General features: G+C 42.5%; 1 protein-coding gene across 1 annotated transcript in view; it reads left to right on the top strand.

The window, feature by feature from the left end:
- The first annotated feature begins 5553 nt into the window (after nt 1-5553).
- Nucleotides 5554-23632, top strand: part of FBXO38 (F-box protein 38) — a 102812-nt gene continuing 84733 nt past the window's right edge. Inside the window, exons 1-9 of the mRNA XM_040406601.1 lie at nt 5554-5653; nt 6772-6929; nt 8942-9075; nt 17676-17839; nt 18352-18517; nt 18970-19107; nt 20949-21086; nt 21845-21938; nt 23322-23452. Coding sequence (XP_040262535.1) covers nt 6802-6929; nt 8942-9075; nt 17676-17839; nt 18352-18517; nt 18970-19107; nt 20949-21086; nt 21845-21938; nt 23322-23452 — 1093 coding nt within the window. The 5' untranslated portion in view covers nt 5554-5653; nt 6772-6801. The remainder of the gene's footprint in view (nt 5654-6771; nt 6930-8941; nt 9076-17675; nt 17840-18351; nt 18518-18969; nt 19108-20948; nt 21087-21844; nt 21939-23321; nt 23453-23632) is intronic.

Here is a 23632-nt window from a genome sequence, read left to right as displayed (position 1 = left end):
CAGCCTTACAGGGGAGTGATCAATGACTGTGGTGATCACCCCATATAGACTCCCTGATCACCCCCCTGTCATTGATTACCCCTCTGTCATTGATCAACCCCCTGTAAAGCTCCATTCAGATGTCCGCATGATTTTTACGGATCCACTGATAGACTGATCGGATCCGTAAAAATCATACGGACGTCTGAATGGAGCCTTACAGGGGAGTGATCAATGACTGTGGTGATCACCCCATATAGACTCCCTGATCACCCCCCTGTCATTGATTACCCCCCTGTCATTGATCACCCCCCTGTAAAGCTCCATTCAGATGTCCGCATGATTTTTACGGATCCACTGATAGACTGATCGGATCCGTAAAAATCATACGGACGTCTGAATGCAGCCTTACAGGGGAGTGATCAATGACGGAGGTGATCACCCCATATAGACTCCCTGATCACCCCCCTGTCATTGATTACCCCTCTGTCATTGATCACCCCCCTGTAAAGCTCCATTCAGATGTCCGCATGATTTTTACGGATCCACTGATAGACTGATCGGATCCGTAAAAATCATACGGACGTCTGAATGCAGCCTTACAGGGGAGTGATCAATGACTGTGGTGATCACCCCATATAGACTCCCTGATCACCCCCCCTGTCATTGATTACCCCTCTGTCATTGATCACCCCCCTGTAAAGCTCCATTCAGATGTCCGCATGATTTTTACGGATCCACTGATAGACTGATCGGATCCGTAAAAATCATACGGACGTCTGAATGCAGCCTTACAGGGGGGTGATCAATGACAGTTGGGTGATCACCCCATATAGACTCCCTGATCACCCCCCTGTCATTGATCACCCCCCCTGTCATTGATCACCCCCCCTGTCATTGATCACCCTCTGTAAGGCTGCATTCAGTCTTTTTTTGGCCCAAGTTAGCGGAATTTTTTTTTTTTTCTTACAAAGTCACATATTCCACTAACTTGTGACAAAAAATTAAATCTCACATGAACTCACCATACCCCTCACGGAATCCAAATGCGTAAAATTTTTTAGACATTTATATTCCAGACTTCTTCTCACGCTTTAGGGCCCCTAGAATGCCAGGGCAGTATAAATACCCCACATGTGACCCCATTTCGGAAAGAAGACACCCCCAGGTATTCCGTGAGGGGCATATTGAGTCCATGAAAGATTGAAATTTTTGTCCCAAGTTAGCGGAACGGGAGACTTTGTGAGAAAAAAATAAAAAATATCAATTTCCGCTAACTTGTGCCAAAAAAAAAAAATTTCTATGAACTCGCCATGCCCCTCATTGAATACCTTGGGGTGTCTTCTTTCCAAAATGGGGTCACATGTGGGGTATTTATACTGCCCTGGCATTCTAGGGGCCCCAAAGCGTGAGAAGAAGTCTGGTATCCAAATGTCTAAAAATGCCCTCCTAAAAGGAATTTGGGCCCCTTTGCGCATCTAGGCTGCAAAAAAGTGTCACACATCTGGTATCGCCGTACTCAGGAGAAGTTGGGCAATGTGTTTTGGGGTGTCATTTTACATATACCCATGCTGGGTGAGATAAATATCTTGGTCAAATGCCAACTTTGTATAAAAAAATGGAAAAAGTTCTCTTTTGACAAGATATTTCTCTCACCCAGCATGGGTATATGTAAAAAGACACCCCAAAACACATTCCCCAACGTCTCCTGAATACGGCGATACCAGATGTGTGACACTTTTTTGCAGCCTAGGTGGGCAAAGGGGCCCACATTCCAAAGAGCACCTTTCGGATTTCACTGGTCATTTACCTACTTACCACACATTAGGGCCCCTGGAAAATGCCAGGGCAGTATAACTACCCCACAAGTGACCCCATTTTGGAAAGAAGACACCCCAAGGTATTCCGTGAGGGGCATGGCAAGTTCCTAGAATTTTTTATTTTTTGTCACAAGTTAGTGGAAAATGATGATTTTTTTTTTTTTTTTTTTTTTTTCATACAAAGTCTCATATTCCACTAACTTGTGACAAAAAATAAAAACTTCCATGAACTCACTATGCCCATCGGGAATACCCTGGGGTCTCTTCTTTCCAAAATGGGGTCACTTGTGGGGTAGTTATACTGCCCTGGCATTCTAGGGGCCCAAATGTGTGGTAAGGAGTTTGAAATCAAATTCTGTAAAAAATGACGAGTGAAATCCGAAAGGTGCTCTTTGGAATATGGGCCCCTTTGCCCACCTAGGCTGCAAAAAAGTGTCACACATCTGGTATCTCCGTACTCAGGAGAAGGTGGGGAATGTGTTTTGGGGTGTCATTTTACATATACCCATGCTGGGTGAGAGAAATATCTTGGCAAAAGACAACTTTTCCCATTTTTTTATACAAAGTTGGCATTTGACCAAGATATTTATCTCACCCAGCATGGGTATATGTAAAAAGACACCCCAAAACACATTCCCCAACTTCTACTGAATACGGAGATACCAGATGTGTGACACTTTTTTGCAGCCTAGGTGGGCAAAGGGGCCCACATTCCAAAGAGCACCTTTCGGATTTCACTCGTCTTTTTTTACAGAATTTGATTTCAAACTCCTTACCACACATTTGGGCCCCTAGAATGCCAGGGCAGTATAACTACCCCACAAGTGACCCCATTTTGGAAAGAAGAGACCCCAGGGTATTCGCTGATGGGCATAGTGAGTTCATGGAAGTTTTTATTTTTTGTCACAAGTTAGTGGAATATGAGACTTTGTAAGAAAAAAAAAAAAAAAGAAAAAAATCATCATTTTCCGCTAACTTGTGACAAAAAATAAAAAGTTCTATGAACTCACTATGCCCATCAGTGAATACCTTAGGGTGTGTACTTTCCGAAATGGGGTCATTTGTGGGGTGTTTGTACTGTCTGGGCATTGTAGGACCTCAGGAAACATGACAGGTGCTCAGAAAGTCAGAGCTGCTTCAAAAAGCGGAAATTCACATTTTTGTACCATAGTTTGTAAACGCTATAACTTTTACCCAAACCATTTTTTTTTTACCCAAACATTTTTTTTTAATCAAAGACATGTAGAACAATAAATTTAGAGCAAAATTTATATATGGATGTCGTTTTTTTTGCAAAATTTTACAACTGAAAGTGAAAAATGTCATTTTTTTGCAAAAAAATCGTTAAATTTCGATTAATAACAAAAAAAGTAAAAATGTCAGCAGCAATGAAATACCACCAAATGAAAGCTCTATTAGTGAGAAGAAAAGGAGGTAAAATTCATTTGGGTGGTAAGTTGCATGACCGAGCAATAAACGGTGAAAGTAGTGTAGGTCAGAAGTGTAAAAAGTGGCCTGGTCTTTCAGGGTGTTTAAGCACTGGGGGCTGAGGTGGTTAATAACTATTTTTTCCCTTAGGGGTAGAACCTTGGATCTTTTAATCCCTTGTCCTATTCACCCTGATAGAGCTCTATTAGGGTGAATAGGAACTCACACTGTTCCTGCTGCCCTGTGCTCAGATTACCATAGAGGGCTTCAGTAGTGTCCTGGCTGCCATGGATCGGAGCCCCAGGGTTACACTGCTGGGGCTCCGATCAGAAGCTGCCACTGTACCACCAATGAGAGGAGGTGAGGGGACTCTGTGGCCACTGCCACCAATGATTTAAATACTGGGGACGGGGGTAGGTAGGGCGCGCTGCGCCACCAATGTTTTTAATACTAGGGAGAGGGGGGGGGGGGGCAGGGCACACTGCGCCACCAATGATAACTAACGTTTAATACATTACAAATGTAAGCGGCAGCAGAAACACATTGCTGGCACCCTGCCTCTGACAGGGCACTGCGATCCGCGGCAGTTAACCCCTCAGGTGTGGCACCTGAGGAGTTAATTGACGCGGATCGCAGCACCCTGTCAGAGGCAGGGTGCCGGCAATGTGTTTCTGCTGCCGCTTGCATTTGTAATGTATTAAACGTTAGTAATCATTGGTGGCGCAGTGGCCCCGGCCCCCCCCCCCCCCTCTGCTCGCTCAGTGGAGGCAGCGGCAGCAGCACAGGGGGGAGGGAGAGACTGCTTCCTTCTTTCCTGTGCTGCTGAGGGAACATGGCGCACAGCCTAGTATCGATAAAAGACAAATCCCGGGCTAAAAGTATCGATTGGGTATTGAAAGTTCGATACCCGAAACAACCCTACTCTGAAGAGACCCAGAATATTAGAGCTGCAGTTCCTATGCTGGTCAGCAGGTGGCAGGCCAACATAGGAGATCAGCAATCCAGTCATAGTAATATTCTATAAAAAAAAACTAAGTAGTGGACACTGTAGCCTCCTAGGGGGCTACAAGAAAAAAAAAATAAAAGTAAAAAAAAAAAACATTAAAAAATTAAATATATAATACATAAATAATAAAAAAAATATATCAACATCATGGGCATCACTGCATCTGAAAACACCCATACTATTAAAATATCAAAATATTTTCCAATAGCATAAGAGAAAAAATTTGCCATTTTTTCATCACTTCTCTTACCCCAATTTTTTTTAATGAAATGTGATTAAAAAGTCACACACACTCCAAAATGGTATCAATAAAACCCACAGATCATCCAGCAAAAAATAATCCCCCATACAGCTCAGTAGACATAACTATAAAAAAAAGTTATGGGGGTCAGAGTATGGGATGTAAAAAAAAACACATTTCTTTAATGTTTTAATTTATTTTTTCAGTATGTAAAGATATGAAACCTATACAGTACATATCTGGTAGTGTTGTAATGGTACTGACCCAGAGAATGAAGGGCACAGGCAAATTTTGCCTAACGTCGTAGGGACAAAACCCGTAAAAGTGTGGAGGAATTGCGCTTTCTTCCAATTCCATCCCATTTGGAATTTTTTTGCCCGCTTCCCGTGACATTGTACAATTTGTCCCGCAAAAAACAAGCCCTCATATAGATACGTGAATGCAAAAATAAAAAAGTTATGGCTCCAGGAAGACAGGAAAGAAAGATGAAAACATAAAAATGAAAAAACAAAACTGTGGCATCCTAAGTGGATCTGCCTTCGAGGGAGAGTCCCATACACTTCCTTCCCAAGTCCTGCAAACACAAACTCGCATTTAATTCCTATTGGTCTATCTATTTACATAGCAGCTAAAACCTCTCCACAGTCCCACCACTGATAAGTCCATGAGCAGTAGGGACCTTGTGATTTCAGAGTCACGTGACATTGAAAGCCTCAATGCGACTCACATTTTATATTCTAGTAATAATCTTTACGAACACAGCACATGAGATGTAGACTTCGCCTTTCTGCTACACACCTGGGCGGCTGCTTCGAACCCACGTGACTTTAGCATCTCATGTGACTCTGTGACATCACAAGGACCCTGCGGCTCATGGAGTTTCGACCATACCCTATTTTTTTTTTATACTAGCAACGTGACGTAACGCGCTTTGCCGTCACACGTCTACAGTCTACCACTCCAAGCTCTCTTTGGTCTGCGTGCTGAGCCTGGGTACTGTAACGGCTTGTCTCTTATTGGCTATGCGGATGGCGGTCGCTGACTGGCTGGACAGGAAGCAAGAGGCGGGGTTTAGTCAGGAAGTGTTTGCCAGGGCTGCCTGCACTCTGTTTCCGGTAGCCAGAGAGGCTCAGCAGCTGGACGGCAGGGGCCGGCTCTTACCGTTTACCTGGCGGGGAGGTAATGCGAGCGGCTGTTTTCCTGTTACCCCACCCGTCCGTCCTCGCCCTGCTGCAGTTTCCATCACGTCTCCCCGCCTGTTTACACTGCCCTCCATGTATGCACATCCTACACACGGCTTGTTTGTGTCTCTCTAGCTAGGTGTGCCACCACAACTCCCAGCAGCATTGCCCTGCATGATAATTCACTATTGAAGCTGCAGTGTTCTAGAAGTATGCCATCCCCTGCCATTTATTTTATTACATTTATAGGTCCCTTAAAGGGCATCTGTCAGCAGTTCTGAACCTATGAAACTGGCCGACCTGTTACATGTGCACTTGGCAGCTGAAGGCATCTGTATTGGTCCCATGTTCATATGTGGCCGCATTGCTGAGCAAATGTATGCAAAAGAGCCTTTAGGAGCAACAGGGGCGTTGATATTACACCTAGCGACTCCCTGCACTTTGATAGGCAGTGAAAATGTCAGCTGTTCTTGTCCAGCTCAATCCTGGCATTTGTACCAGGGAGTGGCTGGATCCCATTATACTCAAAGGGGTCCGGTGGGCAGGGGGCACTGGAGAAGTCTGGCAGGCTGTGCCGCAGATGTGAAACTAGCCTTACTCTACTTTCACACTCGCGTTTGGTGCGGATCTGTCATGGATCTGTACAGAAGGATCCGTTCAGATACTACAACCGTCTGCATCCGTTCAGAACGGATCCGTTTGTATTATCTGTAACATAGCCAAGACGGATCTGTCTTGAACACCATTGAAAGTCAATGGAGGACGAATCCGTTTTCTATTGTGTCAGAGAAAACTGGTCCGTCCCCATTGACTTACATTGTGTGTCAGGACGGATCCATTTGGCTCAGTTTCGTTAGACGGACCCCAAAAAGCTGCAAGCAGTGTTTTGCTGTCCACCTCCAAAGCGGAATGGAGGCAAACTGATGCAAACTGAGCGGATCCTTTCCCATTCAGAATGCATTAGGGCAAAACTGTTCTGTTTTGGACCGCTTGTGAGAGCCCTGAACGGATCTCAGAAACGGAAAGCCAAAACGCGAGTGTGAAAGTAGCCTAAATATGTTCTACATCTTTGTACAAGGTTTTGACATTTAGTTTTTTTGGCTTTTTCTTTTCTAGGAAAGTTGCTTAGAGATTTAAGTTTTGAAGATGGGGCCCCGACGGAAATCGGTAAAACCATGTCGAATGAATGGCAGTAGTGTGGAAAACGGCAAATCCATTGATCCTAAGGATTACATGAATCAGCTGTCACATGAGGTGCTGTGTCATATATTTAAGTGAGTGCCTCTAAAGTCAACTCCTACTGGATTTCATGTTTTCTGTTCAATGTGATTAATTAGCTTGTTTTTGTGTGTGACCCAGTGTGTGTAAATGGGAACTGTTGGGATGTGTCCATCATACCTGTCGTGGCAGTTTTAAAAGGAATGTGTAATCAGAAAATGACCTATTTTTTTTAATCACGTTTTTATGTTTAACGTATTCTTAAATAATTTTTAGTGGTTATTTTTAATATTCCATGTAAATTTCTATATTTAAACAAAAAACATAATCCTGCAGTTTTTCGCACTGGCCACTAAGCCTGATAATAGGCGCTGATTCATGGTCTATACAGATCACGTTACTGCAGTTACCTGCTTATCTGTCATTCTAATCCTGCCTATAATGATATCACCTCTGTGTACAGTTAAGACAGGATCCACCATTCACAAAAGGTGATTGTCAGAGCTCATCTGTTCTTTCCTTGTACAAGAACCTCTGCACAAGTCACACGGCATGCCTAGAAAACTCTCCCATAGAAGTCAATGAGGTCCCCTTCTGACCATTGTGTCTGGTTACTTTCACACTCGCGTTTTGGGCGGATCCGTCATAGATCTGCAAAAACTGATCAGTTACAATAATACAACCGCATGCATCCGTTCAGAACAGATCCATTTGTATTATCTGTAACATAGCCAAGACGGATCCGTTCAGATAATACAACCGTCTGCATCCATTCAGAACGGATCAGTTTGTATTATCTGTAACATAGCCAAGACGGATCCGTCATGAACACCATCGAAAGTCAATGGAGGACGGATCCGTTTTCTATTGTGCCGGATTGTGTCAGAGAAAACGGATCCGTCCCCATTGACTTACATTCTGTGTCAGAGCGGATCAGTTTTGGCTCAGTTTCATCAGACGGAAAGAAAAACGCTGCAAGCAGCGTTTTGGTGTCCGTCTCCAGAGCGGAATGGTGACTGATCGGAGGCAAACTGATGCATTCTGAGCGGATCCTTTTCCATGCAGAATGCATTAGGGCAAAACTGATCCGTTTTGGACCGCTTGTGAGAGCCCTGAACGGATCTCACAAACGGAAACCAAAACGGCAGTGCGAAAGTAGCCTTAGGCCCATGGGGCTGCTGTAAAGCATTTTTTTTATGCTGTGGAAATGTTATAAACAAGTCAGGCAAGATCTAGCGCAGGGCAAGGGAGAGATGCTCCAAAGCTAACATCAGTTGGGCTGCCTGGGTGAAATTATAGTATGTCCGGGTTCAGCTCTGAACCTGGACAACCCCTTTAACTAAAGAACTGGCAAGATTTCTGACCATCATATGGTTGGTAAAGTTGGTATGACTTGGCTTTTTAAAAACATATATTTTTTTTTTTAGGTAAGAAAGAATCAATTTTCATCTTTCCCATTGGTTAAGATAGTCCTAGAACAAAACTGTTCTACTCTTTGGAATGGAGACTTCCTTGGGTCCGTGGCCCACGTTTTGGATGATCCGTTGTGCTTTTTGCACCCATTCACCAATCAGATTCCACCTTTCATTTTCCAAAGGAACAGTCAAAAATGAAAGGTGGAATCTGATTGGTTGCTATGGGCAACTAAGCCAGTTCTACTGTACACCTGTTTGATAAATGACCCCATGAGTCTTTAAAGGTCATACAGATGTGCTTTGTTTCTCTACACACATGCTTAGTCAGACTTGAAATCTTCCTATAGCCATGGTCCATGAGATTTCAATGACCTGTTCTGAAGAATATCTTTTTTTTTTTTTTTTACTTGGTGTTCTAGTGCTCTTAAATATCTCCAGCCATTTCCTAACCTCTTTAAAAATGTTGTTCCAAAAATATTTATACATGAAGATAGGGATTACGCCTTCAAATTGCCTTCAGCTTTGTGATTGATGGAAAGAGATAACATACTGAACTGGTGTTAAATGTGTTGCCCCAAAACTCTAAGCATGACATAATATATAATATACTGTTACGTAAAGTATTTAATGCAATTTCTGGGTTTTTGTGGTAGATATCTTCCACTGCAAGACATTATGTGCATGGAATGCTTGTCAAAGAAGCTGAAGGAAGCAGTGACTCTGTACCTGCGTGTTGTCAAAATGGTTGACCTCTGTGCTGGACGCTGGTGGGAGTATATGCCAACAGGTGAGCTGCAAATACATTCATATTTATTGTTCTTATGGCCAAAAACAATAATACATATAAAACAATCAGAAGCCATTAGGTAGTAAATTTATAGATCGTGTATAATAAAGTTTCAGGTCTCTTACGTTTTTTTAATTATTGCATTGTACTCATTTTGAGCTAAAAAACGTTTTTCAATTGGTCTTTATTAAAAATGTTTAACACATTTCTCTGTACAGCCTTGAGATTCTCTAGTAAGCTGCTGTCTGTTTCCATTCTCCTCGTCTCTGATCCCTGACCTTTATAAACACTCAATATAGCTCAATTCTTATTTTTCCTATAAGAATGTGGCTTAAATAAGTGACTTTTTAGTAAATTACTGATTAAGGGTTATTAGATGGCACAGCTAGACAAACTGTTAACCCTATTTGACAGAATGGCAAAATATTTTTAATGAAGACATATTGAAAAAATAATTTTTAACCCAAAATGTGTTAAATGCAATCAGAAAAAAAAATTCCCCCGAAGGTGCACATAGCCTTTAGCTAGGTGCTCTTGCTCAGTATTTTCAGAAGGTGATGTTAATAAAAAGTTTTTTAGGCAGGACATTGCCTCTAGTGATAAGGGTTTAACTCCTATGTTTGGGCAGGACATTGCCTCTGGTGGTAAGGGTTCAGCTTCAGTGTTTGGGCAGGACATTGCCTCTGGTGGTAAGGGTTCAGCTTCAGTGTTTGGGCAGGGCATTACCTCTGGTGGTAAGGGTTCAGCTCCTGTGTTTGGGCAGGACATTCTCTAGTAGTAAGGGTTCAGCTCCAGTGTTTGGGTAGATCATTACCTCTGGTGGTAAGGGATCAGCTTCAGTGTTTGGGCATGGCATTACCTCCAGTGGTAACGGTTCAGATTCAGTGTTTGGACAGGACATTGCCTCTAGTAGTAAGGTTTCAGCTCCAGTCTTTGGTTAGATCATTACCTCGGGTGGTAAGGGATCAGATTCTGTGTTTGGGCATGGCTTTACCTCTAGTTGTAAGGCTTAAAGTGACCTGTCACCAGGATTTTGTGCATAGAGCTGGGGACATGGGCTGCTAGATGGCCGCTAGCACATCTGCAATACCCAGTCCCCATAGCTCTCTGTGCTTTTATTGTGTTAAAAAACCGTTTTGATCCATATGCAAATGAACCTGATATGTGTCCTGTATCCGGAGATGGGTCCAATTTTCTGAGCGCAGCACCGCCCCGCTTCCTCCGAATCTCCTCCTTGCTAGCTGACGTCACAGAGCTGGAGCGCCGAAATCTCGCGATGCGCGAGCTAGCGCATGCGTAGTTCGTTCCCTGTGCTGATGCCAGCACAGGGAATGAACATGATGCCGACACTGCGCATGCGCTAGCTGCGCTCAGAAAATTGGACTCATCTCCGGACACAAGACTCATATTAAGTTCATTTGCATTTGGATCAAAACGGTTTTTTAACACAATAAAAGCACACAGAGCTATGGGGACTGGGTATTGCAGATGTGCTAGCGGCCATCTAGCAGCCCATGTCCCCAGCTCTATGCACAAAATCCTGGTGACAGGTTCCCTTTAAGCTCCTGTGTTTGGGCAGGACATTACCTCTAGTGGTAAGGGTTCAGCTTCAGTGTTTGGGCAGGGCATTACCTCTAGTGGTAAGGGTTCAGCTTCAGTGTTTGGGCAGGGCATTACCTCTAGTGGTAAGGATTCAGCTTCAGTGTTTGGGCAGGGCATTACCTCTAGTTGTAAGGGTTCAGCTTTAGTGTTTGGGTAGATCATTACCTCTGGTGGTAAGGGATCAGCTTCAGTGTTTGGGCATGGCATTACCTCTAGTCGTAACGGTTCAGCTTCAGTGTTTGGGCAGGGCATTACCTCTAGTATTAAGGGTTCCGCTCCAGTGTTTGGGTAGATCATTACCTCTGGTGGTAAGGGATCAGCTTCAGTGTTTGGGCAGGACATTACATCTAGTGGTAAGGGTCCAGCTCCAGTGTTTGGGCTGAACATTACCTCTAGTGGTAAGGGTTCAGCTCCAGTGTTTTGGGCAAGGCATTACCCCTAGTTGTGAGGATTCATCTAGCCAATGTACTACCGCTGCCGTTCCGACAGTGCATGGTTCATCACTATGCTCCTTTTCTCAAAAGGGCAGGAGAAGGCTGGGAATGATGCTCAGCCGGTCACTGGCTGCAGTGATGAACCACCTTTACCAGGGATTGATTCTCATGCCATGGGGAAGTGCTTTTAATATGCTGGAATAACTCTTTAAAAACAAAAATAACAGCTGTCAACATTCATTTTTCCAAATCCATCACACATCAGAGAATGGTCCATAGACTGTGTGCACAGTTATTAGGCAAGTTGTGTTTTTGAAGGTTAATTTTATTATTGAACAACCACAGTGCTGTCAGTGAATACAAAATGTAAATAAACCTCAAACCTGAATATAAAAGAAAGTAAAAATAAGGTTTTGGCTTATTTAGAAGAATATCTGTGTGCAGAATTTTTGGGCAACTATTAGTGTGCAGAATTATTTTATAACTAAATGAAAAAAGGAAATTTTCCATCCCATTTTAATAAGCCACTCAAAATGTACAAACAAACATTTGTGACATTTCCCCAAAAAATCAGTGACCATTATAGCCCCCTTCTTTTCAGTAACAGTGATAAGCCTTCCATCCATGGAGTCTGTCAGTTTCATACTGATCAACATTTTGTGCAGCCGCAACCACAGCCTCCCCACACACTGTTTAGTGTACTGTTTTCCTTCACAGTAAATCTCCCTCCCACAAGTTGTCAGTAGGGTTTAGATCAGGTAAGGGAGGGGGCCATGTCATTATTCTTTCATCTTTAGGGCCGTTACTGGCTAGTCATGCAGTGGAGTACGTTGATGCATGGGATGGAGCATTGTAAGGCCTCTTTCCCACGTACGATACGGATTGTGACAGGATGCGTTCAGCGAAACTCTGTTTACTTTGCAATTGCATTCAGCTTTATCTGCATGACTACAATCAGTTTTGATGTGTTTTTCACACACATAAAAAAAAACCTGAAGTTTTATAAACAAAATCTCCTAGCAACCTTCAGTGAAGAACTCATTGCATCCGGATGCAATGCGTTCTTCACTGAAGCCCAATTCACTTATATGGGGCCTGGGCTGTGTGAAAAATGCAACGCAGAAATCATGCGTGAAAAACGAAGGGGTCAGGATTCAGTGCGGGCACTATGCGTTTACTTCACGGAAGTTGATTTTGAGTCCATCTTGCACACAAAAAGGTCCAACTAGCTCATTTTTAATAATACCAAGCCATAGCAGTACCCCACCTCCACCTTGCTGGTGTCTGAGTCAAAGTGGAGCTCTGTGCCCGTTACTGATCCAGCCATGGGCCCATCCACCTGGTCCGTTAAGTCACTCTCATCTGATCAGTCTATAAAACCTTTGAATAATCTGTCTTCAGATATTTCTTGGCCCAGTCTTGACCTTTCAATTTATATGTCTTGTTCAGGGGTGGTTGAGTTTCAGCCTTCCTCACTTTGGCCATGTGTCTGACCACTGAACACCTTGTACTTCTGGGCCCGGCCCTCCAGGAGGTTGCAGTTCTGGAATATGACAGGACAGGAGGATAATGGGTTCCTAGTTGCTTCATGTTTGATTCTTCTCAAGTCTTTGGCAGTTAATTTGCATCTTTTTTTAATTTTTTTCCTCTCAACACGTTTCTTCCGACCCTGTTGACTATTTGCAACAAAACGTTTGATTCTGTGATCACACCTTAATATGTTATCAATTTCATGAGTGCTGCATCCCTCAAAAAGACTCAGTTAAATCTCTTTTTTGGCCCATTTTGCCAGAAGAAAACAAGCTGCCTAATAATTATGCTCCCCTTGATATAGAGTCTTGATCTCCTTCAGCTACACCCTCTCTCATTGCTTCAAACCAATAAACATTCAAGTTTATACAGATTGGAGTTGGCAAAGTTTATAATTTGTAAAGATTTTCTAGGTACTGGTACAGTGCCAAGTGATTGGCACAAGGCAAACATGGTGCCCAAAAAAGGATCTAGGTCTTTCACAGGTAATTATAGACCAGTTAGTTTAACTTCTGTTGTGGGAAAAATGTTTGAAGGACTCTTAAGGGACTATATACAGAAGTATGTGACTGTAAATAATATTATAAGTGATAACCAACATGGGTTTACCAAGGACAGAAGTTGTCAGACTAACCTGATTTGTTTTATGAGGCGGTGAGTAGTAGCCTGGACAGAGGTTCGGCTGTGAATTTAGTGTTTCTGGATTTTGCAAAGGCTTTTGATACTGTGCCTTATAGACGTTTAATAGGTAAAGTAAGGTCTATAGGCTTGGAAAGGATAGTTTGTAATTGGATTGAAAACTGGTTGAAGGACTGTGTCCAGAGAGTTGTGGTCACTGATTCCTATTCAGAATGGTCCTGGGTTATAAGTGGTGTACCCCCCCCCCCCCCTCTATTATTTAAAGGGGTTATCCGAGTTATGGGAAAAAAAATAAAACCTAACAAAATTAATCAGGATATACATTAGTCAAAAACCGATCTTTACACCTTTTCTAGGTTCTGTTATTGCTGTGTTTACATACAGCAGTAACAACAATGACTCATCTCTCCCTCATGAATATTTGTGGGAGGGGTTGATCATCATGATGGCACTGTTTAGGGGGGAGATCTGTGTGGATGGCACTGTTTAGGGGAGGGGGATCTGTGGTCTGTGGATGGCACTGTAGGGGGATCTGTGGATGGCACTGCCTGCCATCCACAGACCACAGATCCCCCTACAGTGCCATCCACAGATCCCCCTCCCCGACGCTCACAGCAGCAGTATATTAATAAACTAATCAGTCACTTCATTTCTCAATGCAGAGCTATTTTCTTATTATTTTGAAATCTCTGAGTCTCTGACTCTTACTTTGGCTTAGCTCCGGTAACAACAGCAGGCAGTGCAGGCGGCGTTCACTCACTGACGTCACGCGCCTGCTCCGCCTAGTGGGAGGAGCAGGCGCGTGACGTCAGTGACAGTGAGTGAGCGCCGCCCCCCGAACTACCTGCTCTGCTATTACCGGAGTACAGAGCTAAGACAAAGTAAGAGAGATCCTGTAATAATCCAAGTAAAGAGCTCACTACAGCGCCCTGTATATTCTAACCCCCAGGCAAGCGTCCCTGTCACCATGGGAACGCTTGGGGGTTAGAATATACCATCGGATTTGAGTTTTTTACGATCTCACTGAGCTCGAAAAACTCAGATCCGATGGTATATTCTAACCAGGCAAGCGTCCCCGTCACCATGGGAACGCCTGGGGGTTAGAATATTTTATACCATTGGATCAGCTATTAGCCGCAGGGAGGAACTTGGAGGTAGCCGCGGCACAAGTGAGGATCGCGCATGCGCGATCAACTCACAGCCGCACGGACTGTAATCCAGAGAGGTGGGGGCGTGGCCAAGGCTGATGACGTTCCGTTTACATGGCTTAGTCACTCCGACAAGCAGAGAGCTCCATGTAAACGGAACGTCACAGCTGATGACGTGGGCGGTCACATGACTGTTTAGTATAGCAGAGAAACGGCACAAGATAGGTACTGCAAGGGATTTAGGAAAACTAATGTATAGGAGAAATAAAGCCATAGAGAGAAATTAAGTTAACTCGGATAACCCCTTTAATGTATTTATTAATGATATCGCGGATGGGATTAATAGCACCATTTCTATTTTTGCAGATGATACTCAGCTATGTAGTACTATACAGTCTATGGAAGATGTCCGTAAACTACAAGCTGACTTTGAACACTCTGAGTGATTGGGCATCAACTTGGCAAATGAGGTTCAATGTGGATAAATGTAAAGTTATGCATCTTGGTAGTAATAATCTCCGTGCATCATATGTCCTAGGTGATGTAGCACTGGGAGAGTCACTTATAGAAAAGGATTTGGGTGTCCTTGTAAATGGTAGATTAAATAGCAGCATACAATGTCAATCAGCTGCTTCTAAGGCCACCAGGATATTGTCATGCATTAAACGAGGCATGGACTCGTGGGGCAGGGATGTAATATTACCACTTTACAAAGCGTTGGTGCGGCCTCATCTGGAATATGCCGTTCAGTTCTGGGCACCAGTCCATAGTCAGGACGCACTGCAGCTGGAAAAAGCACAGAGGGCATGGAGGGTCTTAGTTGTGAAGAAAGATTAAAAGAATTAAATTTATTTAGTCTTGAGCAGAGACATCTAAGGGGGACATGATTAATCTATGCAAATATATAAATAGACCATAGAAAAAATACTGTGAAAAACTACTCCATGTATGCAGTACGCCAGTCCTTCAGGGTGAGCGAATGTGAGGTCACGGGGGTCAGTTTACAGACCGAGGGTTGCTCTTTGTACTCACAGTTTGTAGTATACCCTGGGCAGGAGTACAGCAGTGATGAAGAGGCTGGCACGTAGATCCTCTGGTGCACTCTCTGGATATAGGGACCAGGACAGGTGAGGTGCCCTGGGTGTTGAAAGTTTAGTGTGCCTATGGCAAGATCCCTTACAGTTCGTGACGCCAGTGCCAGTAACGGTGGCACACCGATTTGTTAGGAAGAATAATGGAGGTACACATGATTGTAGTGAACTAGAATTTCTCTTTACTGAACAGTTCAACTATATACAAGCTTCAAACAGTTCCATAGGAAGTAGATTTGGTAACAGGCAGGCTTTACATAAATGGCAGGTAGAATCCTAGCAAGAATACTCAGAGGGAATAAACTCACAGATCAGGCTGTACTTTCTGCAGAATCCTGTCTGACTTTCTCCAAGGCCCGAATGCCTAATAGCTGGCTTTATCCCTAAGGTGCCGCAGATCGCAGCTGCCGCTCATAGAGGTCGGGAGCCGGCTATGTGATTCTGCAGTCAGCTCCCGCCTCCTGTATATGAATTAATGAAAGACTTATCTTCCTTGGTGGCGCAGTGCGCCCCCCAGTATTAATCATTGGTGGCGCAGTGCGCCCCCCCACCCAAGCACCCCCCCCCAGTATTAATCATTGGTGACAGTGGCCACAGGATCCCCTCTCCCCTGCTCCTCCGATCGGAGCCCCAGCTGTGTAATCTTGGGGCTCCGATCGGTTACCATGGCAGCCAGGACGCTATTGAAGCCCTGGCTGCCATGTTCAGCTCCCTGCTGCTGTGAGCTCCTATTCACCCTGATAGATCTCTATCAGGGTGAATAGGACAAGGGTTCTAGTCCCTAAGGGGGCTAAAAGTTAGTAAAAAAAATATATATATTAAAGTATAAATGAAAAAGAAAGATTTAGTAAAAAAATATATATACACGTTAACAATAAACATATTATTTTTCAGCAGATTTGTGTAGGAAATTTTTTTTTTTCCAAAAATGAAAATTCCCAGAATATCAGTATAAATTATCGGCTATCGGCCTGAAAGTTCACAAATTATCGATATCGGCCCTAAAAAATCTATATCGGTCGATCCCTAGTGGAGAACAACATGACCCAATTGACCCTTGAGTAGTGCCCACCTTTACGTAGTGGGACACTACATGTAAAATGCCCTCAAAAGATAAGGGGGCACTGCCTCCGACTGGAGAAGAAATAGTTCAGTCTCCAGAAGCGTCAAAGCTTCTTTACTGTAAGAACTGCGAATCTGTGGAATAGACTTCAGGAGGTGGTCACAGCAGGAACAGTGGACAGTTTTAAAAAGGGTTTAGATGATTTCTTAAAAGTAAATGACATTTATGTTTATGAAAACGTGTAGAAATCTGAGTCTCACTTCCTTCTGGGATTCGTGTCCCCACCTATCCCTTGGTTGAACTTGATGGACTTATGTCTTTTTTCAACCGTATTAAAGGGGTTCTGCAGTTTTTTTTTAACTGATGATCTATCCTCGGGATAGATCATCAGCATCTGATCGGTGGGGATCCGACACCAGGGACCCCCGCCGATCAGCTGTTTGAGAAGGCAGCGGCGCTCCAGCATCGCCACGGCCTTCTCACTGTTTACCGCTGGCCCAGTGACGTCACGACTAGTAGGGTCCCGGGTGTTGGGCCCCCGCCGATCAGATGCTGATGATCTATCCAGAGGATAGATCATCAATTAAAACAAACTGCAGAACCCCTTTAACTATGTAACTGTGAATATGCATAAAAATGATATGGTCAAAATACTACATGCCTAAAAATTATGCACAGAATGTAGAGTGCAGGTTATATATTGGGAGATGTTTCCTTTTCTGTTTTTACTTTCTTGGTATTGTAACCTCAGGCAAGGAGTAAATGGAGGGGAGGGTCAAGTATAAATCCTGATTTATTGCCTTTCAACTGTTGAATACCTAACAGGACATGTTACATAACATGTAAGGCATAAATGGGGTCATTTATCAAACTGGTGTAAAGTAGAACTGGCTTAGTTGCCCGTAGCAACTAAGCCAGTTCAACTTTACATCACTTGACCTACACCTATTAATTCCTGCAACCTAAATGGAATCAAATGTGGACCCTACACAGTTCTGCTGAATAGCTGATCTTTTCTTTTTAACATATTTAATTATGTTTTCCATACCAATAGTGTAACTGATATAATGTTTTTTACTTTCCATTTCTGAAGGCTTTACTGATTCTAGTTTTCTGAAACTGCTTAAGAAAATGCCAGATATTGAACAGCTTTATGGCCTTCACCCAAGATATTTGGAGAGACGCAGAGTTCGGGGCCATGAGGCCTTCAGCATCCCCGGCGTGCTAGAAGCTTTACAGTCGTGCCCAAATCTTCTGGTGAGCTCCTCTTAAGCATATCCAAAAACACAGTGACAGACTCTGTGTCACCTGTTCCTGCTGTGCTGTCATCTGTCATTCCTGTTTAGATGTCTATTTAATGGGTTTTGGAAGCTGCTAATATATAGACAACTTATCTTTAGGATAAGTTTTCAATATCTGATCATTAGTGGTCTGACACCGAGACCCCCATGATCAGTTGTTCCCTGCAGGTGCCAGAACTAGTACTTTGAAAGTGTGCTGGCTGTTAGAGATGAGCGAATTTCATATTTTGAAATCTGTTCACACTTCGTTTACTGGTAAAAGGTGAATTGCGTTATGGATTCCATTACCACGGACCATAACGCAATTCTATGACGGAATGCCTTTAGAGGATAATGGTTATGGTGTAGCAGCCTGTCTTTGTTGTGTGTGTTGATCACTGTAATTAGTCCTTGGATGGTACTTGTGTCGTTGTGTACTGTGACCTGACTTATTAATGCCACCAGTTTCTTTTTATTATGATACTCCAGGGTGTAGAGACATCACACCTTGAACTTGTAGAAGCTATATGGACGTATATGCCACAAGTTCACATTTTAGGCAAGTTTCGGAATCGCAATGGAGCTTTTCCTATACCCCCAGAAAATAAGCTCAAGATACCCATTGCTGCAAAAATCCAGACCTTACATTTAGTGGGTAAGTATCTCATGGTCACAAACATGCTTATTCATTGCTTTTTAAAGAGAACCTTACACCCCATTTGACATGTCTGTATTAGAAACTGCTTGCATTCTACATGCAATAATGATTCAGGATTGTCTTTTCATGTAACTCTCTCATTCCGTTCCTCTGTTATTGCTGCTGAAAAAGTTTATTTGCGAATCTGCAAATGGGTGTTACCACTTGGCGGGGGGTCGCTGCACAGTCTGACAATGACCAGTCAGTGCGGACTGTGCAGGGACACCCCCTCAACTGGTAATGAACTTCTAGCTGCAATAGCTGAGGTATGGAACAACATAGGGTTATATGAAACTTTACCCCAGAATCTTTTTTGCATGGGAAATAAAATAATTTGGTAAAACAAACATATCAGGAGTGGTGACTGGTTCCCTTTAATCATTTATCATCTTCTTTTAATCTATATACAGGAGTGAATGTTCCTGAAATTCCCTGCATTCCCATGCTGCGTCATCTTTATTTAAAGTGGGTGCGTCTAACCAAACCTCAGCCTTTTAAAGACTTCTTGTGCATTAGCCTACGGACCTTTGTGATGCGAAATTGTGCTGGTAAGAACACTGGAACAGGATGGAGTTCACTTTTCACTATATATATTATTTTAGCCATTTTATATTCGCTGTTAGTGACAAATTTGAGATTTTATGATAGGATTAGTTTATACCACACAAAAAGGAAGATAAAGGTCCCACCAGCACAATAAGGGAAGCTCAGATACATAATTACATAACCCACAGAGTTAATATCCCATAATAGGCTATACTTTGTTACTTATTGAAACAAAACATGTAACCAGTTTATATAAAACATAGATATCAATGTACAGCCATACTGTCAAAATTTAGACCCCAGTACTCTATCCCATGGTAGTATATTATTACAATTTGCCATTTTTATGGTCCTCTTGTCCCCCCCCCCCATAAAAAAGGAATACAAAGTGATCAAAAAATCGTATGTACCCCCAGATGGTACCAAAATAATCTACAGTTCATCCCTCAAAAGACAAGCCCTCATACAGCTCTGTAGATGGAAATATATAAAAGTTATGGACGTCAATAAATGGTGATGCAAAGAATTGTAATTATTTTCAAAGGTTTTTATTATATGTTTATAAGACAGACAATGATTTACCCATTTGACATGATGTAGTCCCATGCATTTATCTTCATTGAGATACTCAAGGATAGCATTTCTTAGAAAACCTTCCAACTATTTTCCGAAAGTGGGGGGTAAACTTACCGGCTTAGTTATTTTTGGGCTCATTGCCCCCTTTTATAATCTTATCAGCATATTTGTTATGCAGCAGTCATTTTGTTATGGAACAGACCTTGTCATTATAGCATTCTTAAATATGAACATCATCATTAATTAAGAGGTGGCGTGCTCTAACATGGAAATTCCTAACCAGCTTGTGGTGCTAGGGTTGATTGGGAAATTCTGACTGCCCTGAGCCGTATAAAGGACCCTGGGGATGTCAGGTATTGGTGACTTTTTGAGCATTCCTTTAGCCTGTGCATATTTCATGGAGAGGCAGTAATGTATTGTCCTGGAAATATTAAAAAGTTTAGCATGGTAATAAAATAGAGGGAATGATGGGTTTGCAAAAATAAGGGTCTATTCACACGTCCACAAGTGTTTTGTGGTCTGCAAATTGCGGATCCGCAAAACACGGACACCGACCATGTGCGGTCCACATTTTGCGGACCGCACATGGCCGGCGCTTTAAATAGAAATGCCTTTACTTGTCCGTGTCTGCAGACAAGAATAGGACATTTTTTTTCCGTAACGGAAGTGCGGCCCCATTGAAAATGAATGGGTCCGGATCCATTCCGCAACGTTGCAGAACGCATCCGGACCCATTTTGCGGACGTGTGAATGGACCCTAAAGTTGTATATTTTAAATATACACTCATCGTTGATCCATAGAAGGAAATGATGCTTCTCATTTTAATGCTAAATGCCTTCTTAAAAGAAAACTGCTTTATAGCCTTAAAAAAAAAAAAAAAATACAATGTTCTTGGCTCTTAAGAGGTTGAATCCCCAATGACCCAACATTGATGGTCTATCCATAGACCTTCAAGTCCTTGAGAGAAATCTTTTAACATTTAATGTTTCCCATGTAGTTTAAAAGGTAAAGCTAAACTTTAATACCAATGCTATGTCTTCATGAGAGGTCTAGGGCATATGAAATGGGTTGTCCCAGTGGTAACATTAACATTGAGTGGTAACAGGTGATCTTTTGGGCCAGCTTCAATTGACAAAGGGTTCTGTTTAGTTTTTTTGGATGCACAACAACATACATTTCCAGTCCCTTTTTATTTCATTTTTCTCTACATATAAACCTTTTGAAACCTTTTAAGCTTGATATTTTCATTTCACTTTATTGTTGAAGGGCCCACAAACTCCTTAAAGTATGTGCCACTGGTCACTGGTTTGGCATCTGCTCGCAACTTGGAACATTTAGAGCTGGTCAGAGTTCCTTTCCTAGGGGGCCTTATACAACATGTGGTGGAAGACAGCTGGAGATCTGGTAAGTGATAGCCAGTAAATTGCATGAATTATATATACCCAGAGTTTACACTGTGTACACTAGGCATTATGGCATTATTGTGACAGGTGTGTGTGTGTATATGAACAGAAAAATAAAAAAAGTTATGGCTCCAGGAAAAAACGAAAATGCACAAACGGGAAATCCCAGGGTATTGAAAGGTTTAGGCAGTTATTCCTATCTTAGGAAGTGCTGGCATATCAGCGGGGATCCAACTTCTAGCACCCCCACCAAGCCTGAGAATGAAGGGACTGCAGATTTTGTGGGTTTTCCCTGTACAGTGCTGCCCTGACAGATGGCCACGAGCAATGCATGGAAAACTTATAAGGGGATGCAGAGCTTCAACACAGCCTCTTCCTTCTCAGTATTAGTGGGGGTCCCACCAGTCTGGTGGCATGGCCTAGCTTTCATAGTTATTTCAATGTGTTGAAGGCATGATATCCTTCCTCAGATTACTGACCGCAAACAGATACGTTAGTCTTGTATGTCCGCACATCAAGAGAATTGAGTGCTACACTTTTTTAATGATTGTGAACATTCTTTCCAGACCCGATATTCAACATTGTGGACTAGATGATGATGTGCATCCTCCCACTTTTATAAAATCTCACTCATCCCATTTCATACCGCTCTTTAGTGATTCTTCCACCTAGAATTCATGAGTTGAAGAAAAAAATTATTTATTTTTTTCTTTTTATTTGAACATAAAGTAATTTTTACACGCTTGTATTTGTTTTCAGGAGGCTTCCGGAATTTGCACACAATCGTTTTAGGAGCATGTAAGAATGCTTTGGAAGTTGATCTTGGCTACCTCATAATTACAGCTGCTAGACGGTATGTTACTGGAGTTAAAGGGATTGACTAGGGTTTAAACATACAGGTGAATAGCAGTAAATTGGAATATGGACACCAGGAGTGGTGGGGACATATGACCAATGGTGCAGCACCAGAGTGGAATCGGTAAGGTAAATGTATTGCAGAGTTAGCTATTTTTTCGTTTTGAGCCCTAGGATATATGTTCTGTTTTTGTGTCCAATGCTCTCAAATAAAACGGGAAGAACTTTACTAATAATATTGATTTCAAAATATTCTGTTTCTGTTTAACAGCTATACAGATCTATGTGTCTCCATGGTTGCAGACTCAAAATTAACCCTGTGTAGTCTCATCTTTCAGTCACTTCCTTCACTGTCCCTGACTTTTTTCCAACCTTCTAAATTCATGTTTGCAAAAAAAGTAGAAGACTGATGAAAGCAAGTGACTGCATGATTGGCAGGAAATTTTGAATAAAGACTTAGGGCGTCATTTAAAAATTATACACCACTTTTTGGCGCTCATTTTGTCACAAAAGGGTTTTTTCAGGAATATCTGCGACTTGTCTCCATTTGCGCCACTTTTACAAGGTGGCGGGAAAAGGGGCATGGAGATGGTGGGGAAAGGGGTCGGCCCCTCTAATTTACTATTTTCTACGCCAATTTATGGTGTGTAAAATGGTCTTGAACTATACAAGCAAGGGAGCTGGCGTAGTTTAAACCATGTCGCAAGGCCAAATTCCACCGCCAGCGAATGGGGATTTATACGCCGGTCTTAATAAATGACCACCCCCTTGGTTGTTTAATTTTTTATTTTAAATGCATTCCAGCAATTTACAAAAAAGATGGTTGGCTCCTTACAAGCATACATGACTTTGTACTGTCCTCCAGCTGTCATAGAGAAGGCCCTCCGTTGCCCAGTTATTGGCTGAATAAGCATACTAACCGGGTATCCTCCACATGCATAGGCTCCAAGAGAGCTGCAGTAAAGTGACTTGTTCCCAATCCATAAAGATGTATTGTGATCTATCCACTGAATATTCTATAATTGATAGATAAGGTTCCCACTTGTGGGCTACAAATGAGTGGAACAGCGTTCTCGTGACCTCTGCGATACAAGTTGGAATAGGGGCTGGCCAGCCTTGCTTGGCTATTTCCGCAACGCCAATAGATTTTGATGGTGTAAGTCTGTTTTAAAGAAAAGCTAAAGCATTCAGTCTCCATGTGGTTTAAGAAGTGGAGCACTGAAATGTGCAGTCTACCTGGATTGTGTGTGCTGCTAGATTTTTATTTCTTGTAGCGGTACGCTTCGGTTGGCTTTTTGTAATGACAGGGTTTTTTTCCAGCTTTTTTTTTCTTTCTCTGAGCTAACAAGGATGTTGTTACCTTATCTGTTTTTCTATCAAGGTTACATGAAGTACGCATCCAACCTTCATTGACCAAAGATGGAGTTTTCTCTGCGCTGAAGATGGCTGTGCTCGAGTTTCCACAGTTTGAAACTTTACATTTGGGCTATGTAGATGAATTTTTGTTACAATGTAAGTGAAAACTTGACCAGACATCTGGTTTACATATTACTGTAGAAAAATATCCAAACTGTCCATGGTGTATGCAGTATGACCATGATTATGCCAAGTTGGGCTGTGGCAGTTCCACGGTCCTGGCTTAGATACCCTATTTTAAGTCTTTCACGACTAATGATGTAATAATATGGAGCT

Source organism: Bufo bufo, chromosome 1, assembly GCF_905171765.1.
Source record: "Bufo bufo chromosome 1, aBufBuf1.1, whole genome shotgun sequence".
Lineage (NCBI taxonomy): Eukaryota > Metazoa > Chordata > Amphibia > Anura > Bufonidae > Bufo > Bufo bufo.
The sequence above is the reverse complement of the archived record's forward strand: the minus strand, read 5'-3'. Positions and strand labels throughout refer to the sequence as shown.